Genomic DNA, 23,489 nt, shown 5'->3' with positions numbered 1-23,489 from the left:
TGAAAACGTTGAATTTAATGGTAATTATAACACTTGGGATATTGCATATGTATAAACACAACATTTCAATAGTAAATCACTAGCTGTTTCCCGCGGCTTTGCACGCTTTACGATTCAATTCGTTTACCTTTGCGCGCTGGTCGTTGCTTTGATTATTACGAATTCGTTTTGTTGCTATCGCACGTGCGCTGTGACGGCTTAAAGCACTTTTTTTTCTTGGCGGCATTATGTTATTTTCCAATAAAATTCGTCAAAAAACTGCTCAAAGGAATTCTGTAAAAAAAATTGTTGAGAAAAACATTCTTCAAAGAATATTTACATGAGAAAACAAAAATACTTGCCTATTTTTTTAAACCTTTTACTGATGGAAAATAACACTGTTCTTGGAAATTGTAAAAAAGATATCAAATCACGTTTATCAAAAATTTGACATTTGTGACACGTTGTAAATGTCAAAAAATGTTTGTTTACATAGAAACGTCAAAAATATTTATGTTTACTTAGTTACTGTCAAAAATAACAACAATTTTTTGTCGCATTATATATGTTTACAAAGAACAGCTGATTAAAAATTTGAAAAGACTCTTTCACTTAATAACATATGTTTGCTGCAATGCATTTCTTACGGGTATTTCTGTAACCAGTGGGGCGGAATCCTGAATCGGGAAAGGGATAAAAAGTATCCTATAACCTTCTACAGATCAAGACGAACAAATTAAAAAAAAAATTAGGCGAATCCGTCCAGCCGTTTGTGAGTGATGCTGTTACACACGAACAGTTTCATTTTTATATATATAGACTAACGGAGAAAGTCACGTGTTCTCAAGGTCGACTGGATTTTTAACGAGCAATTGCTAAAATATGTTGAAAGTAACAACGCTTTATTCATTTCACTTTACAAGCAATTACTTCAAGCCGGCAAATTGCCCAGCAAAGAAAGTGCTGACTGTTTTATTCATTCACAATCGAGTAATTGCTTGAAAATAACCTACTAGGAGCAATCATCCCATTTTATTCACACCATCCGATATCCGAATCTAATCACTCGAAATGTCAATTCAGACTAACGCCCCGAACCACACACGCCCACTGAACATTCTATACACGCACACTGAGCTGATAGTACGCCAATACCAAAGTAAACTGGTTTGACGGTTCCCTCCCGCTTGATTTTGAATTTATCCATGGCTGTACATAATGAATACCTTATCCGACACAAAACACGTGTATGATACAAGACCTGAGGACTATCAAGTCATGACAGGCCCGTTGTAATATAGGAATCAACGCAATCGACCAATGTCGAAAGAATGTTTTAATAAATCGAACTTAAAAAATTGAATTTGTCTCTCATTTTTTCAAGGCCATTCACGTAGTTTTGTTAACAAAGACAAAAATTCCTTTTGTTCGCGCAAAAAAAAACCAATTCTTATAAAGCATCCCGTACAATATCCGATTTGGTCGTCGTTCCATCCATCTTGTTCGGTTGGCAGACATGGTTGGGCTGATGTTTGACGGTGTTCGGTGACTGGTGTTCCGCAGCCACCTGCGTACCGCGTTGACCTTGTGAGATCGACCAAGTTTAATAGTGTAGGGAGAATCGATGACTGAACATTTGTGCATTCAAACTGTGCAATTAGAGTAAACCTGGCACGGTCTGTTTTGTCGGACCGAGTTTAATAGTGTGTGGTGGTGCGGAGGAAATGGAGAGATGAGAATTGAGGTACGTTTATTAAAGTTCGGTACAATAAGAGAGATAGGCGCTATGAAAATTGCAGTCGCTACACTTTAGTAAGATAATGTAGTTGAGAGTGTGCCGTAATGTGTCCCAGAGAACATTAATTTGTAGGGAAAAGAAAAAAGATGTACAACATCAATTCTGAACTAAAATAATGTATATATCTGTATTTAATATAATTCTCAGACTATATACAATGATGGAGAACAACTGATACAGTCCATGGACAATAAGTCGAAAATGTAGTTTTATGAGAGGATTAAAACTTGGCGACAGCAACACAGAAAGAATTAGCAAAAGTAAAAACTCCTCAGTTGGCAATTAAAAACTTTTATTGGGTAATGAGATGGAGTTGAGGCGGCACTTCTTTGTTTCTTAAAGCGGGGAAACTCCCACTTTAAGTTCTTTTGTGGTTTTTAGTAAGTGTCTTTTTGTGTAAAGATGGCATAATTTGAAGAGCAAGCTTAATTTTTCACACTCCAGTAAGTACAGTACTGCACATAGCGTAATTGCCGCTCGACCCTCGACATTTCAAAGGAAGGCTTACATCATAAATGGGGTCATGTCGTTTCACTCTCGACTCTCACATATTTAACATAGTTTTAATTCTGTAACATACTTCCAGAATAGTTCAGTTTGAAAATACATATGAGCATTTGAGAAAGGAATACATCAGTAATTGCCGTGATGAGTACATTTTGTAAACAATATATGGTATTTTGGACAACCACAATATATACACAGAAGAGATGTCACCACTGTTTTATTATTCAACTACCCATATATTAAAAGAAACTTTGAAAATCTAATGGCAGTCAGTACAGCATTTCTATCTAGTTCAGCATTAAATGGTAGTTCTTTACAGGTCAGGCATCAAGTATTCACGTTTTACTAAAAAATGTTTTCCTCAAATAAACTTCTTATGAAACGGATCTGAAAAGTACCGTTACCATTTCGTTTTGAATTTCTCCGGTGTTAATGAACCTGTATACTTCATTTTTACTTAAGAACAGTAAAATGTGCGCTTTATTTTGAAATACTGATGACTCAAATTGATTGAGACTTATGCGTAGACATTCGCCAAAATTTTGGATTATTTTATATCGTGAAGCCATTATAAGCTGAACATTACGCAACTCAAGAGAGGTTTCTTTGCATTCAGATTATTTTAACCTGTTCATGTAAGTTAAATGTAGCTGTTGGTCTCGCCACCTTATGCATGTCTTTAGTTGCTTTATACATTTTTTGATTATTTTAAACTTTGAATTTATAATCTTGGTTTACCATTTTTTTCTTGGTGCAGCATGTTTACATTACACACTGATTGCAGGCAAAAACGCACGTGTAATCTGTTGTATGTTTGCAAGTAGTGTGGCATTGAACACAGACAGGGTCAGGGTACGTAGCAGATAACCCGTGCAATTAGTGCAACATGTCTACATTATACACTGATTGCAGGCAGAAAACTTACGCACGTGTAATCTATTGTAGCATGTAGTGTGGCATTGAACACAAACAGGGCCAGGCTACGTAGCAGATAACCCGTGCAATTAGTGCAACATGTTTACATTATACACTGATTGCAGGCAGAAAACTTACGCACGTGTAATCTATTGTAGCATGTAGTGTGGCATTGAACACAAACAGGGCCAGGCTACGTAGCAGATAACCCGTGCAATTAGTGCAACATGTTTACATTATACACTGATTGCAGGCAGAAAAATTACGCACGCACGTGTAATCTATTGTAGCATGTAGTGTGGCATTGAACACAAACAGGGCCAGGCTACGTAGCAGACAACCCGTGCAATTAGTGCAGTATGTTTACATTATACAATGATTGCAGGCAGAAAACTTACGCACGTGTAATCTATTGTAGCATGTAGTGTGGCATTGCACACAAACAGGGCCAGGCTACGTAGCAGACAACCCGTGCAATTAGTGCAGCATGTTTACATTATATACTGATTGCAGGCAGAAAACTTACGCACGTGTAATCTATTGTAGCATGTAGTGTGGCATTGAACACAAACAGGGCCAGGCTACGTAGCAGACAACCCGTGCAATTAGTGCAGCATGTTTACATTATATACTGATTGCAGGCAGAAAACTTACGCACGTGTAATCTATTGTAGCACGTAGTGTGGCATTGAACACAAACAGGGCCAGGCTACGTAGCAGACAACCCGTGCAATTAGTGCAACACGTTTACATTATACACTGATTGCAGGCAGAAAACTTACGCACGTGTAATCTATTGTAGCATGTAGTGTGGCATTGAACACAAACAGGGCCAGGCTACGTAGCAGACAACCCGTGCAATTAGTGCAGCATGTTTACATTATACACTGATTGCAGGCAGAAAACTTACGCACGTGTAATCTATTGTAGCATGTAGTGTGGCATTGAACACAAACAGGGCCAGGCTACGTAGCAGACAACCCGTGCAATTAGTGCAACATGTTTACATTATACACTGATTGCAGGCAGAAAACTTACGCACGTGTAATCTATTGTAGCATGTAGTGTGGCATTGAACACAAACAGGGCCAGGCTACTTAGCAGATAACCCGTGCAATTAGTGCAACATGTTTACATTATACAATGATTGCAGGCAGAAAACTTACGCACGTGTAATCTATTGTAGCATGTAGTGTGGCATTGAACACAAACAGGGTCAGGGTACGTAGCTGATAACCCGTGCAATTAGTGCAACATGTTTACATTATACACTGATTGCAGGCAGAAAACTTACGCACGTGTAATCTATTGTAGCATGTAGTGTGGCATTGAACACAAACAGGGCCAGGCTACGTAGCAGATAACCCGTGCAATTAGTGCAACAGGTTTACATTATACACTGATTGCAGGCAGAAAAATTACAGTGTGGCATTGCACTCAAACAGGGTCAGGCTACGTAGTAGATAAACCGTGCAATTAGTGCAACATATTTACATTATACACTGATTGCAGGCAGAAAACTTACGCACGCACGTGTAATCTATTGAAGCATGTAGTGTGGCATTGAACACAAACAGGGTCAGGGTACGTAGCAGATAACCCGTGTAATTAGTGCAACATGTTTACATTATACACTGATTGCAGGCAGAAAAATTACGCACGTGTAATCTATTGTAGCATGTAGTGTGGCATTGCACACAAACAGGGTCAGGCTACGTAGTAGATAATCCGTGCAATTAGTGCAACATGTCTACATTATACACTGATTGCAGGCAGAAAACTTACGCACGTGTAATCTATTGTATGTTTGCATGTAGTGCGGCATTGAACACAAACAGGGCCAGGCTACGTAGCAGACAACCCGTGCAATTAGTGCAGCATCTTTACATTATACACTGATTGCAGGCAGAAAACTTACGCACGTGTAATCTATTGTAGCATGTAGTGTGGCATTGAACACAAACAGGGCCAGGCTACTTAGCAGATAACCCGTGCAATTAGTGCAACATGTTTACATTATACACTGATTGCAGGCAGAAAACTTACGCACGTGTAATCTATTGTAGCATGTAGTGTGGCATTGAACACAAACAGGGCCAGGCTACGTAGCAGACAACCCGTGCAATTAGTGCAACATGTTTACATTATACACTGATTGCAGGCAGAAAACTTACGCACGTGTAATCTATTGTAGCATGTAGTGTGGCATTGAACACAAACAGGGCCAGGCTACTTAGCAGATAACCCGTGCAATTAGTGCAACATGTTTACATTATACAATGATTGCAGGCAGAAAACTTACGCACGTGTAATCTATTGTAGCATGTAGTGTGGCATTGAACACAAACAGGGTCAGGGTACGTAGCTGATAACCCGTGCAATTAGTGCAACATGTTTACATTATACACTGATTGCAGGCAGAAAACTTACGCACGCACGTGTAATCTATTGTAGCATGTAGTGTGGCATTGAACACAAACAGGGCCAGGCTACGTAGCAGATAACCCGTGCAATTAGTGCAACAGGTTTACATTATACACTGATTGCAGGCAGAAAACTTACGCACGCACGTGTAATCTATTGTAGCATGTAGTGTGGCATTGAAAACAAACAGGGCCAGGCTACGTAGCAGATAACCCGTGCAATTAGTGCAACATGTTTACATTATACACTGATTGCAGGCAGAAAACTTACGCACGTGTAATCTATTGTAGCATGTAGTGTGGCATTGAACACAAACAGGGTCAGGGTACGTAGCTGATAACCCGTGCAATTAGTGCAACATGTTTACATTATACACTGATTGCAGGCAGAAAACTTACGCACGCACGTGTAATCTATTGTAGCATGTAGTGTGGCATTGAACACAAACAGGGCCAGGCTACGTAGCAGATAACCCGTGCAATTAGTGCAACATGTTTACATTATACAATGATTGCAGGCAGAAAACTTACGCACGTGTAATCTATTGTAGCATGTAGTGTGGCATTGAACACAAACAGGGTCAGGGTACGTAGCTGATAACCCGTGCAATTAGTGCAACATGTTTACATTATACACTGATTGCAGGCAGAAAACTTACGCACGCACGTGTAATCTATTGTAGCATGTAGTGTGGCATTGAACACAAACAGGGCCAGGCTACGTAGCAGATAACCCGTGCAATTAGTGCAACATGTTTACATTATACACTGATTGCAGGCAGAAAACCTTCGCACGTGTAATCTATTGTAGCATGTAGTGTGGCATTGAACACAAACAGGGCCAGGCTACATAGCAGTCAACCCGTGCAATTAGTGCAGCATGTTTACATTATACACTGATTGCAGGCAGAAAACTTACGCACGCGTAATCTATTGTAGCATGTAGTGTGGCAATGCACACAAACAGGGTCAGGGTATGCAACAGATAATCCTTGCAATTAGAGCAGCATATTTACAACATACACTGATTGCAGGCAGAAAACAGACGCACGCGTAATCTATTGTAGCATGTAGTGTGGCATTGAACACAAACAGGGCCAGGCTACGTAGCAGACAACCCGTACAATTAGTGCAGCATGTTTACATTATACACTGATTGCAGGCAGAAAACTTACGCACGTGTAATCTATTGTAGCATGTAGTGTGGCATTGAACACAAACAGGGTCAGGGTACGTAGCTGATAACCCGTGCAATTAGTGCAACATGTTTACATTATACACTGATTGCAGGCAGAAAACTTACGCACGCACGTGTAATCTATTGTAGCATGTAGTGTGGCATTGAACACAAACAGGGCCAGGCTACGTAGCAGTCAACCCGTGCAATTAGTGCAGCATGTTTACATTATACACTGATTGCAGGCAGAAAACTTACGCAAGCGTAATCTATTGTAGCATGTAGTGTGGCAATGCACACAAACAGGGTCAGGGTATGCAACAGATAATCCTTGCAATTAGAGCAGCATATTTACAACATACACTGATTGCAGGCAGAAAACAGACGCACGCGTAATCTATTGTAGCATGTAGTGTGGCATTGAACACAAACAGGTCCAGGCTACGTAGCAGACAACCCGTGCAATTAGTGCAGCATGTTTACATTATACACTGATTGCAGGCAGAAAACTTACGCACGCGTAATCTATTGTAGCATGTAGTGTGGCAATGCACACAAACAGGGTCAGGGTATGCAATAGATAATCCTTGCAATTAGAGCAGCATATTTACAACATACACTGATTGCAGGCAGAAAACAGACGCACGAGTAACCTATTGTATGTTTACATTAGTTTGCATTGCTGTCGTTAATTACAAATCTTTATGAAATCGTGATTGGCATTTACATTTGCCACTGACCCACTCAATAATTAATTTAGAGTTGAATTATCAGTCATTTTCAACTGATTATTGAAAACGGGTGTATGATTCTAGTAATTACTACATTTAACTCATTATTGGACTTTAGCACGGGATTAATTTGATAGCTATGATAGAAAAATATGCAGATGGTCCGTGGCGAAAGCCTTTAGTGCGCATACATTGGAAAATCAAACAATGAAAGGATCAATTTTAGTAAATTAAAGGGCTATAGTGCTGATAATAGCAATATATTTATGATTCCGGGTTATATGATGAGTAAAAAAATTCTTATCGAATTAAAAAAAATGCTTATTGAATTAAAAACAAGCAATTATAAGTTGCTTTTGTCGTTAAATTATACGCACGATGTTCTCATCTTTGAACTCTATTTTGTATTCTTGCATTAAATATATAGCTAAGTACAACAGCAATGTACGTTCATAACAATTTTGTAGTCATGACATTTTATCAAAGACTGAGAATGATTAAGATTTACTTTGGGTCTATTTTTTTAGTAATAGAAAGAATGTACTGTCATGGCAGTATGCAGTAAGTGCGATACAACAAAATAGTAATGGCGGTGTTAAATTAAATAGTTAAGATAACTACTTGTATGTGAACTCTAATTTTTAGCGAGACTTATTCACCCCTATGTTACACCATACCGATCCTCCTAATTTCAAATGCACTGGACCATCACAACCTTCGAATAATCCGAATAAATAGCGTTTTAAACAGCTTTGTGGTTCAGCAACCTAACTTAAAAATTAGCCTTTAAAAAAGCCAAGCGTTCAAATTTTTATACGTTCCAAATAATTCGAATCTCTACTACTTTTCATGTGGGACTACATACCCGGAAATAGGAAGACAAAAAGGTTTCCCACACAAAAAGTATACAACGGACTCTTAATCTATATTTACTGCTCCTTCATAGCGGGAATGCAGCACACTAAATAACAGGGCTGTCACAAAATTGCGGTGAAGAACAGGAAGATATACTCCTCTCGCGCAGATCTACGAAAATCAAGTCCGATACGTCTAGACCACCCACGAAAAGGTTTCCACTGATATAAACTCAAATGCCCCTGTTCATGCCCCTCTTCCATAGAGACCTACTGGTTGAACAAAGAAAAAGCTTCTTAGTATGAATGATTGTAAAAGATGCAGAAAAGAAGCTTTATCGTTGGAAAAACTGAAAATCCTGATAATAGAAATTCACGGTCTTTAGCCACAAAACTGTGTAAATAAATAAAACGCATGGTGCTATAATATTAAAACATCTATACATCTAAATTTTATAAAATAAAGTTACTCTTACCTTCAAAATAGCATTGTTTACAAGAGAGAGCGCCTTCAAATGCGCTCTCATGTGAGACCCTCACAATATTTTTTTCTTGTTGCTACACTGCTATTAATCCCATTATGATGGATTTTAGCCCCCCTATGTCTGATGGCAGAGTCACGTGGTCTGAAAAGGCGGTGTTCAGTAGGGAGATTATAAAGGTGGAAATCACAGTTCAACAAGGGTATATGATACATTTCGTTACCCAATAAGAAAACAGGAATCCAACATTTGAGACTTGGGGAATTTTTAGAATGAATGAAAAAACGTTCAGCAATTACTCTGCAAAACGTACTGTAAATATCCCTTCAAGGGCTTATAATTTGATTTTCAATGAATACAGACAGTTACAAAGTTGGACGTTCCATTAAATGGAGGTAATAACAGAGCTTGACAAAACCATTTTTAACGTACCAATAGATTAGTATGAAACTGAACTAGTTAATTATCACAGAATCAGTTAATAATAAAAATTACGTTGAGTATGTAGCAGTCGAAACACTTTCCCATACTCGTTGTCGAGATATAATCTGGTCGACTATTCTAGAAATTGAATTTCACAAAAATTATGAATGTTTTGCTCGAGACTTTCTTGCAAAATGTGTGCTGTATTATGAGAGTGTGCGAGTTGTTGCATTGTCCCAACACAGTTTTCCAGGTACACTTAGTCTAGTATCTTATTAAGTAGTCCCGGTTAATATACCAACCAATGCTGACATTTCATGACGTAATTGCACACAGTTCCCACGTCAACACAGTATCCACGAATGTATGAGATGTTGCATTATACATAAATGCACACAGTCCCTACGTCAGCACAGCATCTGCGAGTGTGTGAGGTATAAACGCAGTTTTCCAAGTACACTTAGTCTAGTATCTTATTCAGTAGTCTCGGTTACAATACCAACCAGTGCTGACATTTCATGACATTAATGCACACTGTTCCCACGACATGTAGCATAATAGTCACGAGTGTAGTGTTAAATATTTGCGAGTATGTCATGGCAGAATTATATTTGTTTGAAATGCAGTATTATTAGTTAAACGGGAAGGATTATAATAAATGAGAAATATTACAAATGTTGGTACATATTTAGGAAAACGACATTAGTAGTGTTGTGCTTTGCAATATAAAGCAGTACCGGTAGTTCCGGCTCAATAGGAAGAAGTAGGTGACTTAAATTACTAATTTATTCTCGTAGGATTTATATGCACTCAATATCTCAAACACCATACCAGATACAAAAATTGTTTATAACAAAAAGTTAGGAAACGTTATAGGCATTCTAGAATACTTTTTTTTTAATTTCGTTTTGTACCACGTTTGAACTTGTTTCAGCATTTCTAGCGCCAGTTTTTGGAGATAGAAACGTCTTATGGGATTTATATGTAACGAATATCTTGAAAATTGTTCGAGATACAAAATATTGTTTACTACAGTGTTTTGGAAATGTTTTGAAATAAGCATTCAAGAGCACCTTTTGTTTTTCTATAGGTTTATAAATAACGGGGTTTTGACCCTTATAACGTTTGAACGTCTGCCATATTGAAACTAAATGGCGTAGCAAGCTGGCCAACAAACTTACAGCCTGGCCAAGATACAGTTTCAACTTGTCTAGGGTTTCCTTGAGGCAGTTATCGTTTGTCCTCACCAGTGATATCTTGCAGACAGAACGCAATTGGAAATTGAGACGCTGGCGGCAAAAAACGTTCATTTAATCCTGCTGGTTCAGATCGAGGGTTTAGATCGAGAAGGAAACATTAATTGAAAGTTGATGAAATAAGAGCAGAGAGGCCTGAAGAGGCTTACCCGTTGTGTCTGCGTGTAATATGTTTTTAATTGCAAGCCCTGGATGGGGTAGAGAGGCGGTTAGTCTTGTAACAAGTATTGATAATAGTTAAACACACAATACAAAGCTGTTTAGGACAATGTAATCAATTGTCACGTTACACAATATCCTTATAAATTTAAATTATACGATATATAGGTAGATGTATATTCCAATACAACAGCTTGATAGACAAAACTTATGATAACATATTGTGTTTTTTAAAGATTATTAACACTTTAATGAAATATTTTAATTTTTATATTTATATAACGTCGTTATAAAAATATTGCTTTAACAGTTTAAAACTAACAGTTAATGTTACAATAATTGTTACCTTAATTTAAGCAGTATTCTTTGGATAAGTCAAATACTGCGGATTTGATGGCTGAGCGTTTAACAAAAACTCTCTCGCCATTATTTATTGATAAATGGAATTCCATATCTGTTTGTACATAAAAATACACGATAACTGACGAATAAGTTGACCTACAATGAGTTGAAATGTATGGTGAAATTCTAATTTTACATTGGTACTGAAAATGGTACACATATATAGGAAAAGTCTAATTTCTTGTCTCTCAAAAAGTAAGCCTGGTTACATCGGTTTTATGAGTAACCATGTTGTCAAGGAGAATAACAGAAAAAGCAAAACAGTTGAATATTTTTTTAGATTAATCATATGAGATAATTAAGTAGCTTATCAACACATGAATGACGTCACTTTGTTAGATTGGTTGATTTCATACAAATATTGGACATTTTAGGTTAATCTGCTATGTTTTCTGCATAGCAAGAAAGGTAAAAGGGATTTTTTACTATGTTCACTTGTGCTACTGATGAAAAAAAGAATTAGCACAGTATACATCTCGTGTATAGCAGCTTAAAATGTCTCTAGTACCCGAATTTCTTGCCTATCTGTTGAGTATTATGCCTAATACACGATATTGCGATTTTAAAATAATAATTCAAACACCTAGTGTCTTGAAATTTGGAACTAGAACACAGTGTTATAGTATGCATTTTACTATTTCACATTATAAACACATCGTATATAAACATGTGAGTTTTTGCATATGCCTTGGATAGTGAATACCCTTTAAATATAGAGAATGTCTTCTGTCATCTGAAAATCATTAGATGTTTTTGCACTGTAAGAAACAGTTTATGTTAATTTGATGGATTTCAAGATGTAAGAAAAACTCTGTAAATGACGAATTGTGTTCAGTATTCGGGAAATGAAACGATTCAATAAATTATTAATTTGGTAAAAAGTAACTATACGCCCTTAAGAAACTCTAATTTATCTAAAATTAGTTACCACGAATTAAACTGAATGAGTGTTTATCGAAGTCTTTATCACAAGTTGGTGATAAGAGCAAATTACAGTATTTGCGTGTGTCCGCCTGTATACACGATAACTTTCAGATGAGCCAATAAAATCAGTATATTTAATTATAAATTATAGATAATGTAGTAATGTATACAGATCTGGTCGACGTTAGTTTATATATACCAACGTTCTGACAATCAATGCAACGATAAGTCATTACATGTTGTCAAAACGGATATATAATATACATGGTCTAAGCATGGGGTAAATTCTCCGCAGAAAGATAAAGCTGTTAGTCTCGTTAAAGTTAACTAGCCACTATTTGCGTACACGCTGTACAATGACATAGTTAACATCGTTACGCCAGTTTACTGTGGCTGACATTATTATCTCATGTACACGCTATCAGTATGAAGACAAGGATAAACCTCTCTTGTAGACACACGCTTAACTCGCTGTATCTGTACAGTGAACTAGTTAACATCGTTACGCCAGTTTACTGTGGCTGACATTATTATCTCATGTACACGCTATCAGTATGAAGACAAGGATAAACCTCTCTTGTAGACACACGCTTAACTCGCTGTATCTGTACAGTGAACTAGTTAACATCGTTACGCCAGTTTACTGTGGCTGACATTATTATCTCATGTACACGCTATCAGTATGAAGACAAGGATAAACCTCTCTTGTAGACACACGCTTAACTCGCTGTATCTGTACAGTGAACTAGTTAACATCGTTACGCCAGTTTACTGTGGCTGACATTATTATCTCATGTACACGCTATCAGTATGAAGACAAGGATAAACCTCTCTTGTAGACACACGCTTAACTCGCTGTATCTGTACAGTGAACTAGTTAACATCGTTATGCCAGTTTACTGTGGCTGACATTATTATCTCATGTACACGCTATCAGTATGAAGACTACGACAAACCTCTCTTGTAGACACACGCTTAACTCGCTGTATCTGTACAATGACCTAGTTAACAGAGTTACGCCAGTTTACTGTGGCTGAAATAATTATCTCATGTACACGCTATCAGTATGAAGACTAGGATAAACCTCTCTTGTAGACACACGCTTAACTCGCTGTATCTGTACAGTGACCTAGTTAACAGAGTTACGCCAGTTTACTGTGGCTGAAATAATTATCTCATGTACACGCTATCAGTATGAAGACTAGGATAAACCTCTCTTGTAGACACACGCTTAACTCGCTGTATCTGTACAGTGAACTAGTTAACATCATTATGCGAGTTTACTGTGGCTGACATTATTATCTCATGTACACGCTATCAGTATGAAGACTAGGATAAACCTCTCTTGTAGGCACACGCTTAACGCTTAACTCGCCGTATCTGTACAATGACCTAGTTAACAGAGTTACGCCAGTTTACATTGGCTGACATTATTATCTCATGTACACGCTATCAGTATGAAGACTAGGATAAACCTCTCTTGTAGACACACGCTTAACTCGCCGTATCTGTACAATGACCTAGTTAACAGAGTTACGCCAGTTTACATTGGCTGACATTATTATCTCATGTACACGCTATCAGTATGAAGACTAGGATAAACCTCTCTTGTAGACACACGCTTAACTCGCCGTATCTGTACAATGACCTAGTTAACAGAGTTACGCCAGTTTACTGTGGCTGACATGATTATTTATGTACACACAGTATCGGTATGGAAACTACTCTAAAACTCTCTACTGATTACTTCCCGACTTTACGTAAAAAATATTTTGTGAATTTAGATTGTAGTCATTATTCCCAGTAATTTGAAATTTAATGCTCTTATTAACCAGTATGTGTAAACATATAACAACAGGTTCTTCCGAAATATTACATATTTTTTTACCGATATATAAAATATTCATGGTATTCTCTAATACAGTATGTAGTAGTACTTTGTAAGGTTTTAGGCATGCCATGTTTAATAAATGTAGTACTTTTGAGTTAGAGTAGGTAAGACCTACTTTTTCTCGCTTTTGTGTACCAAATACTGTAGAATTACCCTCCCTCCGAAATTCCTTAAAAAAGTATTCAAAGTTTAAATTTTTCACTGGTATAGGACCAAGGTTCATAGCTAAGTTCAAAAATGTAATGTTTCTTGTTCAATTGAAAGTAGTAAATATCTTAGTCTTTGAGTATTACAGTTTAAAGTTAACTTTTTATAGTGGCTGTGTTAAGCAAATCATTGTGATATAAGGAACAGTATAAAATAAAATAAAAATATTATAAACAAAAAACAATATAAAGTGTTTAAATAAAACAATAGTAAATACAATACGGTAGGTAGCATTAGACATCCCGCTGTACATTTCTGGCTGAAAAATGTATTACATAATTTGAAGGCACTAAATACTACTTCCAATAAATTATAACCAACTTTCTTAGTTCTTAACCTAATGATATCGGTATCATGACTATCTCAGTTTCCTAGTTTACACATAATACACACATTGAAAATAGAACATAAAAAACACTTGTATAGTGATACCGAAATATATAAAGGTTATAATTTATGTTTACAATGTTTAGACACGATAAGAATAGGAAGACAGAAAAAAACCACTTCATTACAATGTATGGTAATTGTTACTTTCCAATAGATCTGGGGTCTGCGAAAGTCAACGTTTTCCTCGAAGCTAAGACAGTCGATTTCCCTCTCCCAAGTATTGTTTCCTAAGTAAACATCCTTTACCCTGTATAACAACATTGAAATATTTATTTGTTTTGCTGATCTTAAAACCAAAATGAACTATAAAATAGCGTTATGTTTTCTTATGGAAAAATAATTAGTATACTTTAAAAGGTTCAACAATATTTTAGAAGATTTCGTGTGCTTTTTTTTATTGCGATGAAAAGTATAGTCCAATACTCGTCTCGAAAGTTCTATTGCGGAGCTCAATAACATTTTCCACACTCGGCTCCGTCTCAAGAGTAAATGCAACCTCACCCCACAATACGTAACTTTTGAGACTAATAATGAAATGTACTATTGCACAGATCGCTCGAATCGCGTTATAGAATCGATGTGACGTACCTCGTACAAACTGTAAAAGGCTCTACAAGCAATTAACTTTGCGACTTTTAGACGCCGCTACATCCGCAAACTTTTAGTATAGGTTTGGAACGAGCTAGTTCTTTTTACAATACGCCGAGCAAGCTTTCTTGCGCCTGCAGTCCCAAGGTTTGTATCTTATAAATCTTCAGTTTACCATGGATAGAGTGTTATCACATCAACACTGAAAGTTATTTCTCCAGTAGTCCGTACTAAACGAATGGTTCATCTGTACAAAATTCGAGGAAAACACAGTTTAGTCTTTCCGAATAAATTTGGCCACTAAGCATATGAGTACAATACTTTTTGTACATTTTGGAAATAAGTTCAACATTTATTACATACATCTTTTTCCAAGCACAATTGAGTATGTTTTTAGGATTATGATATTGTAGGCAGGCAGATGGCAATGTTATGACGCCACGACCCCGCATGCCTGAACTCTCGACTCGACACGATGACTCAGCGCCCAGTACTCAGCAGCCGGTAGTCAACACAAATCCACTGTCGTCAACTATTTACGCGCAGTCAGCCAGCACGTGTCTGACGCCCACACGCCCACCCGCATCACCGCGCCTCACCGCGCCTCGCCGTGGTAAAACACACGCTCTAAAGTACTGAGCAAAGTATAAAGTAAACGCATTTCTAATATTTAGTGTTTGTTTTGTGTCATTACTTGTATAAGTCAAGACATTTTTACTTTATCGTTCTTTCAGTATGCGGCTTTTCCGTTTGGTGATAAGACGGACAGCAAACCACTTTCACTAATACTCGAAAAAGGGGACTGCAAACGGGAAGGTCTCCACCCCAATGCTGTAATGCGTAAACTTCACTCAAAAGCCCACACTTTAACTAAGTAACAAATTCAGAGGGTCCGCCCGTTCGCCACTGTTGTAAATTATTAGTTTTGTATTTGTATTTTCAATTATAGATTAATCAATTATTGTACGTTACAAATGTTACTTTTTAGTACCCACAGCCTTTAAGATCACTCAGCTCTTTTAGTAAATTTGACATCATGTCCAAAGTGATTCGAGAAATTTAAACTCAAACTTTTAGTTTTTAGTAGCCATTACATTAGTGTTTTATTGATATTTTGGTGAGTTATATAGTTATAATGATAATTCCAGGTTTGCTCGGTAGTAAACTACCAAATAAAAAAACAAAATAAAAAATACATTTTTTTTAAATTCTAAGGTATACCAAACCACTTAATTCCTGACACAAAATGTAGATCGAAACTGTTACACAACTGTGTTTGCCGATATGTTGCTTACAGCTTTACTGCGATACCACGCTTTTAAAACTTATTACACAAATTCGTAACTACACGAACCGTATTCAAATGACAATTAGATTGTATTTTTTCGTAAAAAAAAACTGTCATTTCTCGAAAACAATAACCGTTAATAAACTACAGTGAACATTAAGTCCCAAGCAACACAACTAGGCGCGATCACGGAAACCGGCGTGAAAGGATCACGTAGCGGTAGTGGGCCCAACAGGCTATTTGATTTGATTGGGCGGACAGTGCACAGCAGTACCTCTCCACATTCCTCTCTGGAGCATAGAGTAATGCATTGTATATTACGTATTAAACATACGTATAATACATGACTCTGCGCAGAAGTATCCAGAAAATCTTACAGCTAGTAAGAGCAAATCAAAGTAGAAGATTGTCTTTAACAACATGTATTATAGCTAGACAGTAGTTAAACACATTGACTATGGCAGACGCCCTAGAGTGATGTCATATCACTCACAGATAAGTTAAAATAACTGTACAAATTACGGTTTATACATCCAGACATGAAACACTTAAGGAAAAATTACACATGTACAGTTAAATCTTCTTTTTAGGAATCTATAACCATACGAGCGAACACTCCTTAAAATGAACGATTAAAGGTGTTGTAGTGATATTTTACATATAGTACAACCTTGAACGATATGTAAAATACATAAAATATTTTACATATATAAAATATGTAAAATATATCTCGTATATCTCAAATGAGAGTATATTAAATATACGTCCCTATATGAAAACACTAAGAAAACTGAAGTACCGATTCTTATCTGTGGTTTCAGTTCAGTTCAACTATTCTTGGACATTACATAACGTTTAACAAGAATGTAGATGCGTGTGAAGTTGACTTCCACATACTGAACTGCACTTTTAATTTTGATGTTAATCGTTAGTTTAGACATTATCGACGTTTGTTTAGGTTTTGGCAATGAGATATTGATGACGTCATTCTTGCAGGCCAACTTCACACTAGCCTGCACCCTCATAAAATCCATTAAAATTGATGTCAATCGTTAGTTTAGGTTAGTTTCCAGAGATTTGACGTTAGCTCATAATTTTATCTCAGTCTAACATAATAATTATCTAATGTAAACTAAGCCCACAAATACAAAGTTATAAATAAAAAAGGCAATACAAGCCATAATATTACAATATTACTATTTTACAGTAGATTAATTATTCAAAACAAATAACAGTGAACTAAAATAAAATTTACACAGCACAAAAGATTTAGAAATAAGAATATCTTCTTTTGCCGTAACTAGAGAATCAGTGTTATTAAAATTAGAGTAGAGTAGGATGAGAACGATTATGAATCATACATCACCAAGCTGATAATACTTGTGTGCAAATTTAAATTATAACAAAGTATGTAAGATATATGAAGTTGTGTAGAATATGCTGTATGTTTGTTTTTGTTTTGCTGTACGTTTGTAATAAAGTAATGTTTGCTGGGAATGAACTTGGAGGATGTGGTTTGTTATGTGTAGATGTAATTCCTTGAACCTTTTTAGACAATAGATCAATTTCAATAATTATGATGGGTTGTAAGTGGCAGGATATTTTTGATGGCCTTTGGCAGGATTTACAAGTTATATTTTGCAAAAAAGAACTGTTTTTATGCACTTTTTGACAGATTTTGTCGTAAAAATTACATAGTTTTAAATTGGTACTTATTGCCCTTTCCAATTGTGAGAAACATTGTTAAAAGATGAAATTTGAGTGTGGTTAAGTACTGAATACTTTTATTAAGTCGACTGTACGGCAAAATCAATAATGGATCAAAGGGATGTGGAAACGCCCCACTGTATTGCATTTACAGCTTTAGACCAGCAGTCGTACTCAAGACCGGTCATTCTTTAATGTTTATTCCTGGTATTAGGTTTAGGAAACTGAAAATTGAAAACATTTCCCGTGTCTTTATAAGCGATAGCGAGAGCCTTAACTCCATATTCGGGCGCCTTTGTGTTAGCACTATCAGTAGCTAAGCTAACAGATATTCTGACAATTTCATTTTATGATGTAATCATTAGCTCTCTATAGTGATTATTTAAACCTTACATTTCAGATAATACTTGAAACCCCGCATCAAAACCACAAGTGTTTCTGACATTCATTAATTAGCCTATCATTTATAACGTTTATGAAACTGGTAATATTTCCATATTTTAGTAGCCTAACTGATGGGGTTTTCAGCTAACTGTAGACTTTCAGCTTTGTCTACAGCTTGAAACGGAGGAATTTCTGTCAAATTTGTCTAAACGCTCTAGCCAAACCTTTCCAGTTCTCCAAACATTTTAAATCATAAGGTACTTTATGAACAAAGTCTATTGCTTATTTTTCATTAGAATAGAAGAGATCATGATGTGTAACTAAGTTAGCGTCAATATTATCACAATATGAATACGCATGCGTATCGTGTTTTAAATGTTCAAATTCCTAAACCTAATACCAGGAATACAAATTAAACAATGACTTGTCTTTGAGTATCACTGTTGGTCGAATGCTATAAATGCAATAAATTGTCGCGGTTCCACATCCCCTTGACCCATCATTGACGTTGTCGTACAGTCAACCCAAAAAAAGTATTCAGTACTTAAACCAAACTCAAATTTCATCTTTAAACAAGTTTCTAACACGTTTTTTTATTTTGCATTTTAATTATTTTTATGGCGTTGCAGGCTAGTGTGAAGTTGACCTGCAACAATGACGTCATACATTAATATTTTTAAAACCTAATTAGGTTCTTTGTTTGAAGTTTGTTTTTATGACAGGATTAACATTCTAAACTAACAACAAATCTCTGCATATTAACATAAAGTAACGTAAACTAACACATTTTATAGCACAATACTTCCTCGTTAAATTTGAGTGGGTTATAATTCTAAACTAACGATATATCTCTGTAAACCAACGTTAGCTAACGATTGACATAAATCTTTGTGTTGGTGCAAGCTTTTGCGAAGTTGCCCTGAAGCAATGACGTAATCTATATCATAAACGTTTCTAGTCAAATTTGACTGGGTTATAATTCTAAATAACGTTCAATCTCTGTAAACTAAAGCTAAATTAACGATTTACATCAAAATTAAAATTGCAAGCCAACTTCACCGACGTAGAATGAAGGACTACTCAAGTTAAAAACTTAAACTTATCTTCCGTTACCAAAAACGTTTCATATGAAATATTCCTAACCTTTATTTTGTTATGTGTATTTCATAACTCCAAATAAAACGTGTTTCTTAAGAAAAATCACCCAAAATTATTCACATGACATAAGGCAACATCATCATAAGGTTTTATGTGAGGAGAAAGATCTTAAGATATCCAGTACAAAGGCTACTCTGAACTGAAAAAAGATAATCGGATTTCCGTCCCCTTGTAAATTTGAAGAAATAAAAAAAATGGTTTATAATAAATGGGTTGAACCTCAGTGTCTAAGGATTAATGGAGATCAAGTGTAACTAATAATTAAAAAAAATATATAAACAATACCAAAAATATATTATGTACTTATTTATACACATGGTAATAATTGTATGGTAAGGTAGAGCATCGCATTATGAGAATAAGAAGAATAACACATAATCGTAAACAAATAGTAGACGTTTATCAATGTATACGAAGGTGAGATAAGGTGTACATACCTTGCGCAAAATACAGCACAACAAAATCGTGCATCTCCGTCTCGTAGATTTGCACACTGGCAGTGTCATCGTACAGATTTTCTTCCGACTCTGTTCGAAGAGGAAATTGACAATCCAATCTGAACATAGTGACAGATTGTCAGTTTGAGGTTATGTTGACTGTGTGGTGTGAGCGATCAGCTGACGGCAGACATGATTGTCTCGCGCAGTGTTGCCACCTTCACAATAATAACGCACCACTGCAAGTCGCACAGAGTTCGTAGTATACCGCACAGATAGCCTACCTCTTCCTCTATCCCACCACACACACAGACTGCGCAATAGAATACACAACGGCCGGACTTCCTGCTTCCGACTAATTGCACTGCATTAGACTAACGACATAATTAGCACAAATGATATAGTTCTTTTGCTAGAAAAGAAATTAATCTTTATTTATTGCTCAAGCTATAACGTTACTACGTCTAGTTTTAAATTAGTACACCATAATGCTATAGACACTTTAATTTGCATATTACACTCCCTAACGGAACGATTGCCAAATAAATTAATGTTTGTAAGCGATGTTCAGAGTTAAAAAAAAAACGCAATATCAGTGAATCTGAACTGACTGACGCGCCCAATGACGTAATACACGGACAAACATATTAAGTAAGTAACTAGCGTACAATTCTTAGAATTTTGTGTTACAACTATGTATGGTCAGACAAAATGACAGATAATAATACAATGTAATTGCGATCGGACATTGGGGTATTGGACTCGACCATGTAGACTGGACGCCACGTAGTCATACTGGGAACCTTTAGAAGATGGCAGACGTACACCTGCGTACGCGATGTGACAAGCTCGCCAAATGCTGGTATGATATAATACACGCCATTATCCACGGATTGCAATGTGTAACTAATGACAGAAACGGAATAGAAAACTAATACACGCAGTCAGCTTCCAGAGATGTTTGGTTGTAATCTCCGTGTTCTGAGATGAAATAAAGTTACAAATCAAATGAAGTCTCTTCGTCAGATGAATCGCCTCAAAGTAATTTAATAAAAAAAATATATTTACTGCAATAATCATTATAACTTTTAACTTACGCTATAGAATCCAGTTAATGTTAGGCATGTTTCGACATACGAATTGCATACCGCACAGCTAAATGTATTAGTTTTGACATATTTGCCATCATCTGCGATAACGCTTGATTACACTATAGTAAAAAGCGAAAACAAACAAAGAGTTAAATATATCATAATACAGTTGAATCTGAATTCCTGAATGTTTTAACTTAGTGTATGATAACACTAGACTGTCTTCCTATTGTGGCACTAACATGCCCAAATTTAATGTTGGCGTTCGTGTTGAATATCTACAAACAATACAACACATTTTTCCACAAAATATTGGCAGAAGTTCTGAATAGCTACGTATTTATTTATTTAAATTTTAATCTATAATAATAAATACTCTACTCCAATTCTATTGAAGGAACTGGAGTTAAAAAAGGTAGGTTTGAAACAGATTTTGACGCAATTTTATTTTTAGTCTTAATAGGATAAAATCAATGAAAAATAATTTATTTTGTTCTGTATTTTAAATGTAATCGACAACATATTTACATGTAATACAAACAAACTGGTATTTGTGCAGCCTTTATTCAGATGAATTACACTGTATCTTTAATCTTTGTTAAGGAAGGGAAAAAAGTTAAATTTCTCAGAATTTTAAAAACTGTTAAAAAATACAAGTATAGAACGTATGTGAGGGGAAATGGCTAGATCGAAAATATAACTCGTCGAACAATCATGAACAAGCCGAAACGCATCTAACAGAAACTACAATTGACTGATAGCAGATAATGGCTTAATGTAAACGCATTATCTTTCATTGTAAATACTATAGGTTTTAACATCATAGAATGCGTCTGAACAAATGAGTTTCATGCCTGTGTACTTCATAGTCTATTAAGACGTGTAATATGTGCAATAGTATGAATAAAGTATCAGAGACGTTAAAACTTAAAATATTATAAGTTAAACCAAGATAATATTATAAGTGTCACAACTAAAAAATGCTGTGAATTGTGATTCTGGGTCTTTGTAAAGTGTTCATAAAATTCAATAATAGCATGTATCATACTATTGTAAATACAATGAATTTAAATTTGGTTATCTTTTCATTTGAAAATATAAATTTCATTTTTAATACTTTAACATTGTATTATGCATTGGATAATGAAGTGGCTGAGCGTTAATGAAGCCTATATATAACTCGAGAGGCTGAAAAACATTCATTTCAGCGTATTTTGTCTATCTCGAAAACGAACTGACCTATAGACGACCATTAGAATGAAGATTAATTTCTTTATAGGCAAAACCGAGTTTGATGATCATGCATGTTTGATGTAATGTGTGTTTTTTTGCTGAGAGTTTGCGAATATTTTTATAATGGTCTTATGAGTAACCGTAATGGAAACAAAAAAATAGCATAATGAATACTCTCTTAAAGAAAACAAGTATAGTCATATACGATTTTAACATATAACTTCTTATTCATAGAATAAAAAATAAAAATTAATAGAGTGGAAAGTCAATGTCAGAAGTTTGTGACAAGGTTTATTTGAACATACTCCTGTGTTGTAAGTACTCTTCCTAGATCACCGAAACTTTTATTATTTCAACACTGCCACTAAACCTAACTTAATGCACGTTTCATATGAATGTACCATTTTATAATATACCTCGAGAAAGATTTCATATGAAGGATTTAAATTTTGCACGAAACCTTATTTATATATAGACAAGAATGATTTCTATTCTTCAAAGGGAACAAGATTTCCCTTTTGTCTACTGGATGGATGTAAAAATTCTCTACTTTATGATTGTCTGATTGTCTATCTGTCTGCAAGACATCTCGAGAATGAAATGAGCTATAGATGTTAAATTTTGCATGCAAACTCAGCGAAGTTTGTTATGATGTATTCTACATCTCATAACACATGAATTTGAATAGATCTGACCAACTCGTATTTAATTTGAACCTAATTAAAATAACGTTTACGTATGGTAAAGAAGGGATGGAGCACAACAATCGTACATATAATTTATTTACAAAAACATGCGTATGATTTAATTGGCCCTATAGGTCAATGCCGACAGAGTCACAGGAAATTAGAAGGAGAAATAACGTTATAACGTAAGGTAATAAAGTGAGGTAGTAGAGGAGGCCACGCCCACGCTACAGTGAAGGGCGAGAGTGTGAGGGTGTGAAGTGGCTGGTGTCAGCGCGTCGCAGCGCTGGCTAGCGGCGTCTCAGCGTCTGACACTGCCTCAGATAACACCACGGCCTTATCTTTATCTGTCAAAACACCACAGGGCCAGAGGGTATCTATTTATACCATGCTTTGTAA

General features: G+C 35.9%; 1 protein-coding gene across 6 annotated transcripts in view; it reads right to left on the bottom strand.

Annotated features, from left to right (window-relative positions):
* LOC124359309 (TLD domain-containing protein 2) overlaps nucleotides 1-23,489 on the bottom strand; it is a 498,415-nt gene that overhangs the window by 177,977 nt on the left and 296,949 nt on the right. Inside the window, exon 1 of one of the 6 annotated variants that reach the window (XM_046811949.1) lies at nucleotides 20,081-20,466. The exons of the other annotated variants lie outside the window; for them this stretch is intronic. Within the exon in view, the coding sequence (XP_046667905.1) occupies nucleotides 20,081-20,207 (127 nt within the window). The 5' untranslated portion in view covers nucleotides 20,208-20,466. Of the gene's footprint in view, nucleotides 1-20,080; nucleotides 20,467-23,489 lie in introns of those variants that run through there. 6 annotated transcript variants of the gene reach the window in all.

This window comes from Homalodisca vitripennis, chromosome 4, assembly GCF_021130785.1.
Source record: "Homalodisca vitripennis isolate AUS2020 chromosome 4, UT_GWSS_2.1, whole genome shotgun sequence".
NCBI lineage: Eukaryota > Metazoa > Arthropoda > Insecta > Hemiptera > Cicadellidae > Homalodisca > Homalodisca vitripennis.
This window is presented reverse-complemented; position numbering and strand designations above follow the sequence as displayed.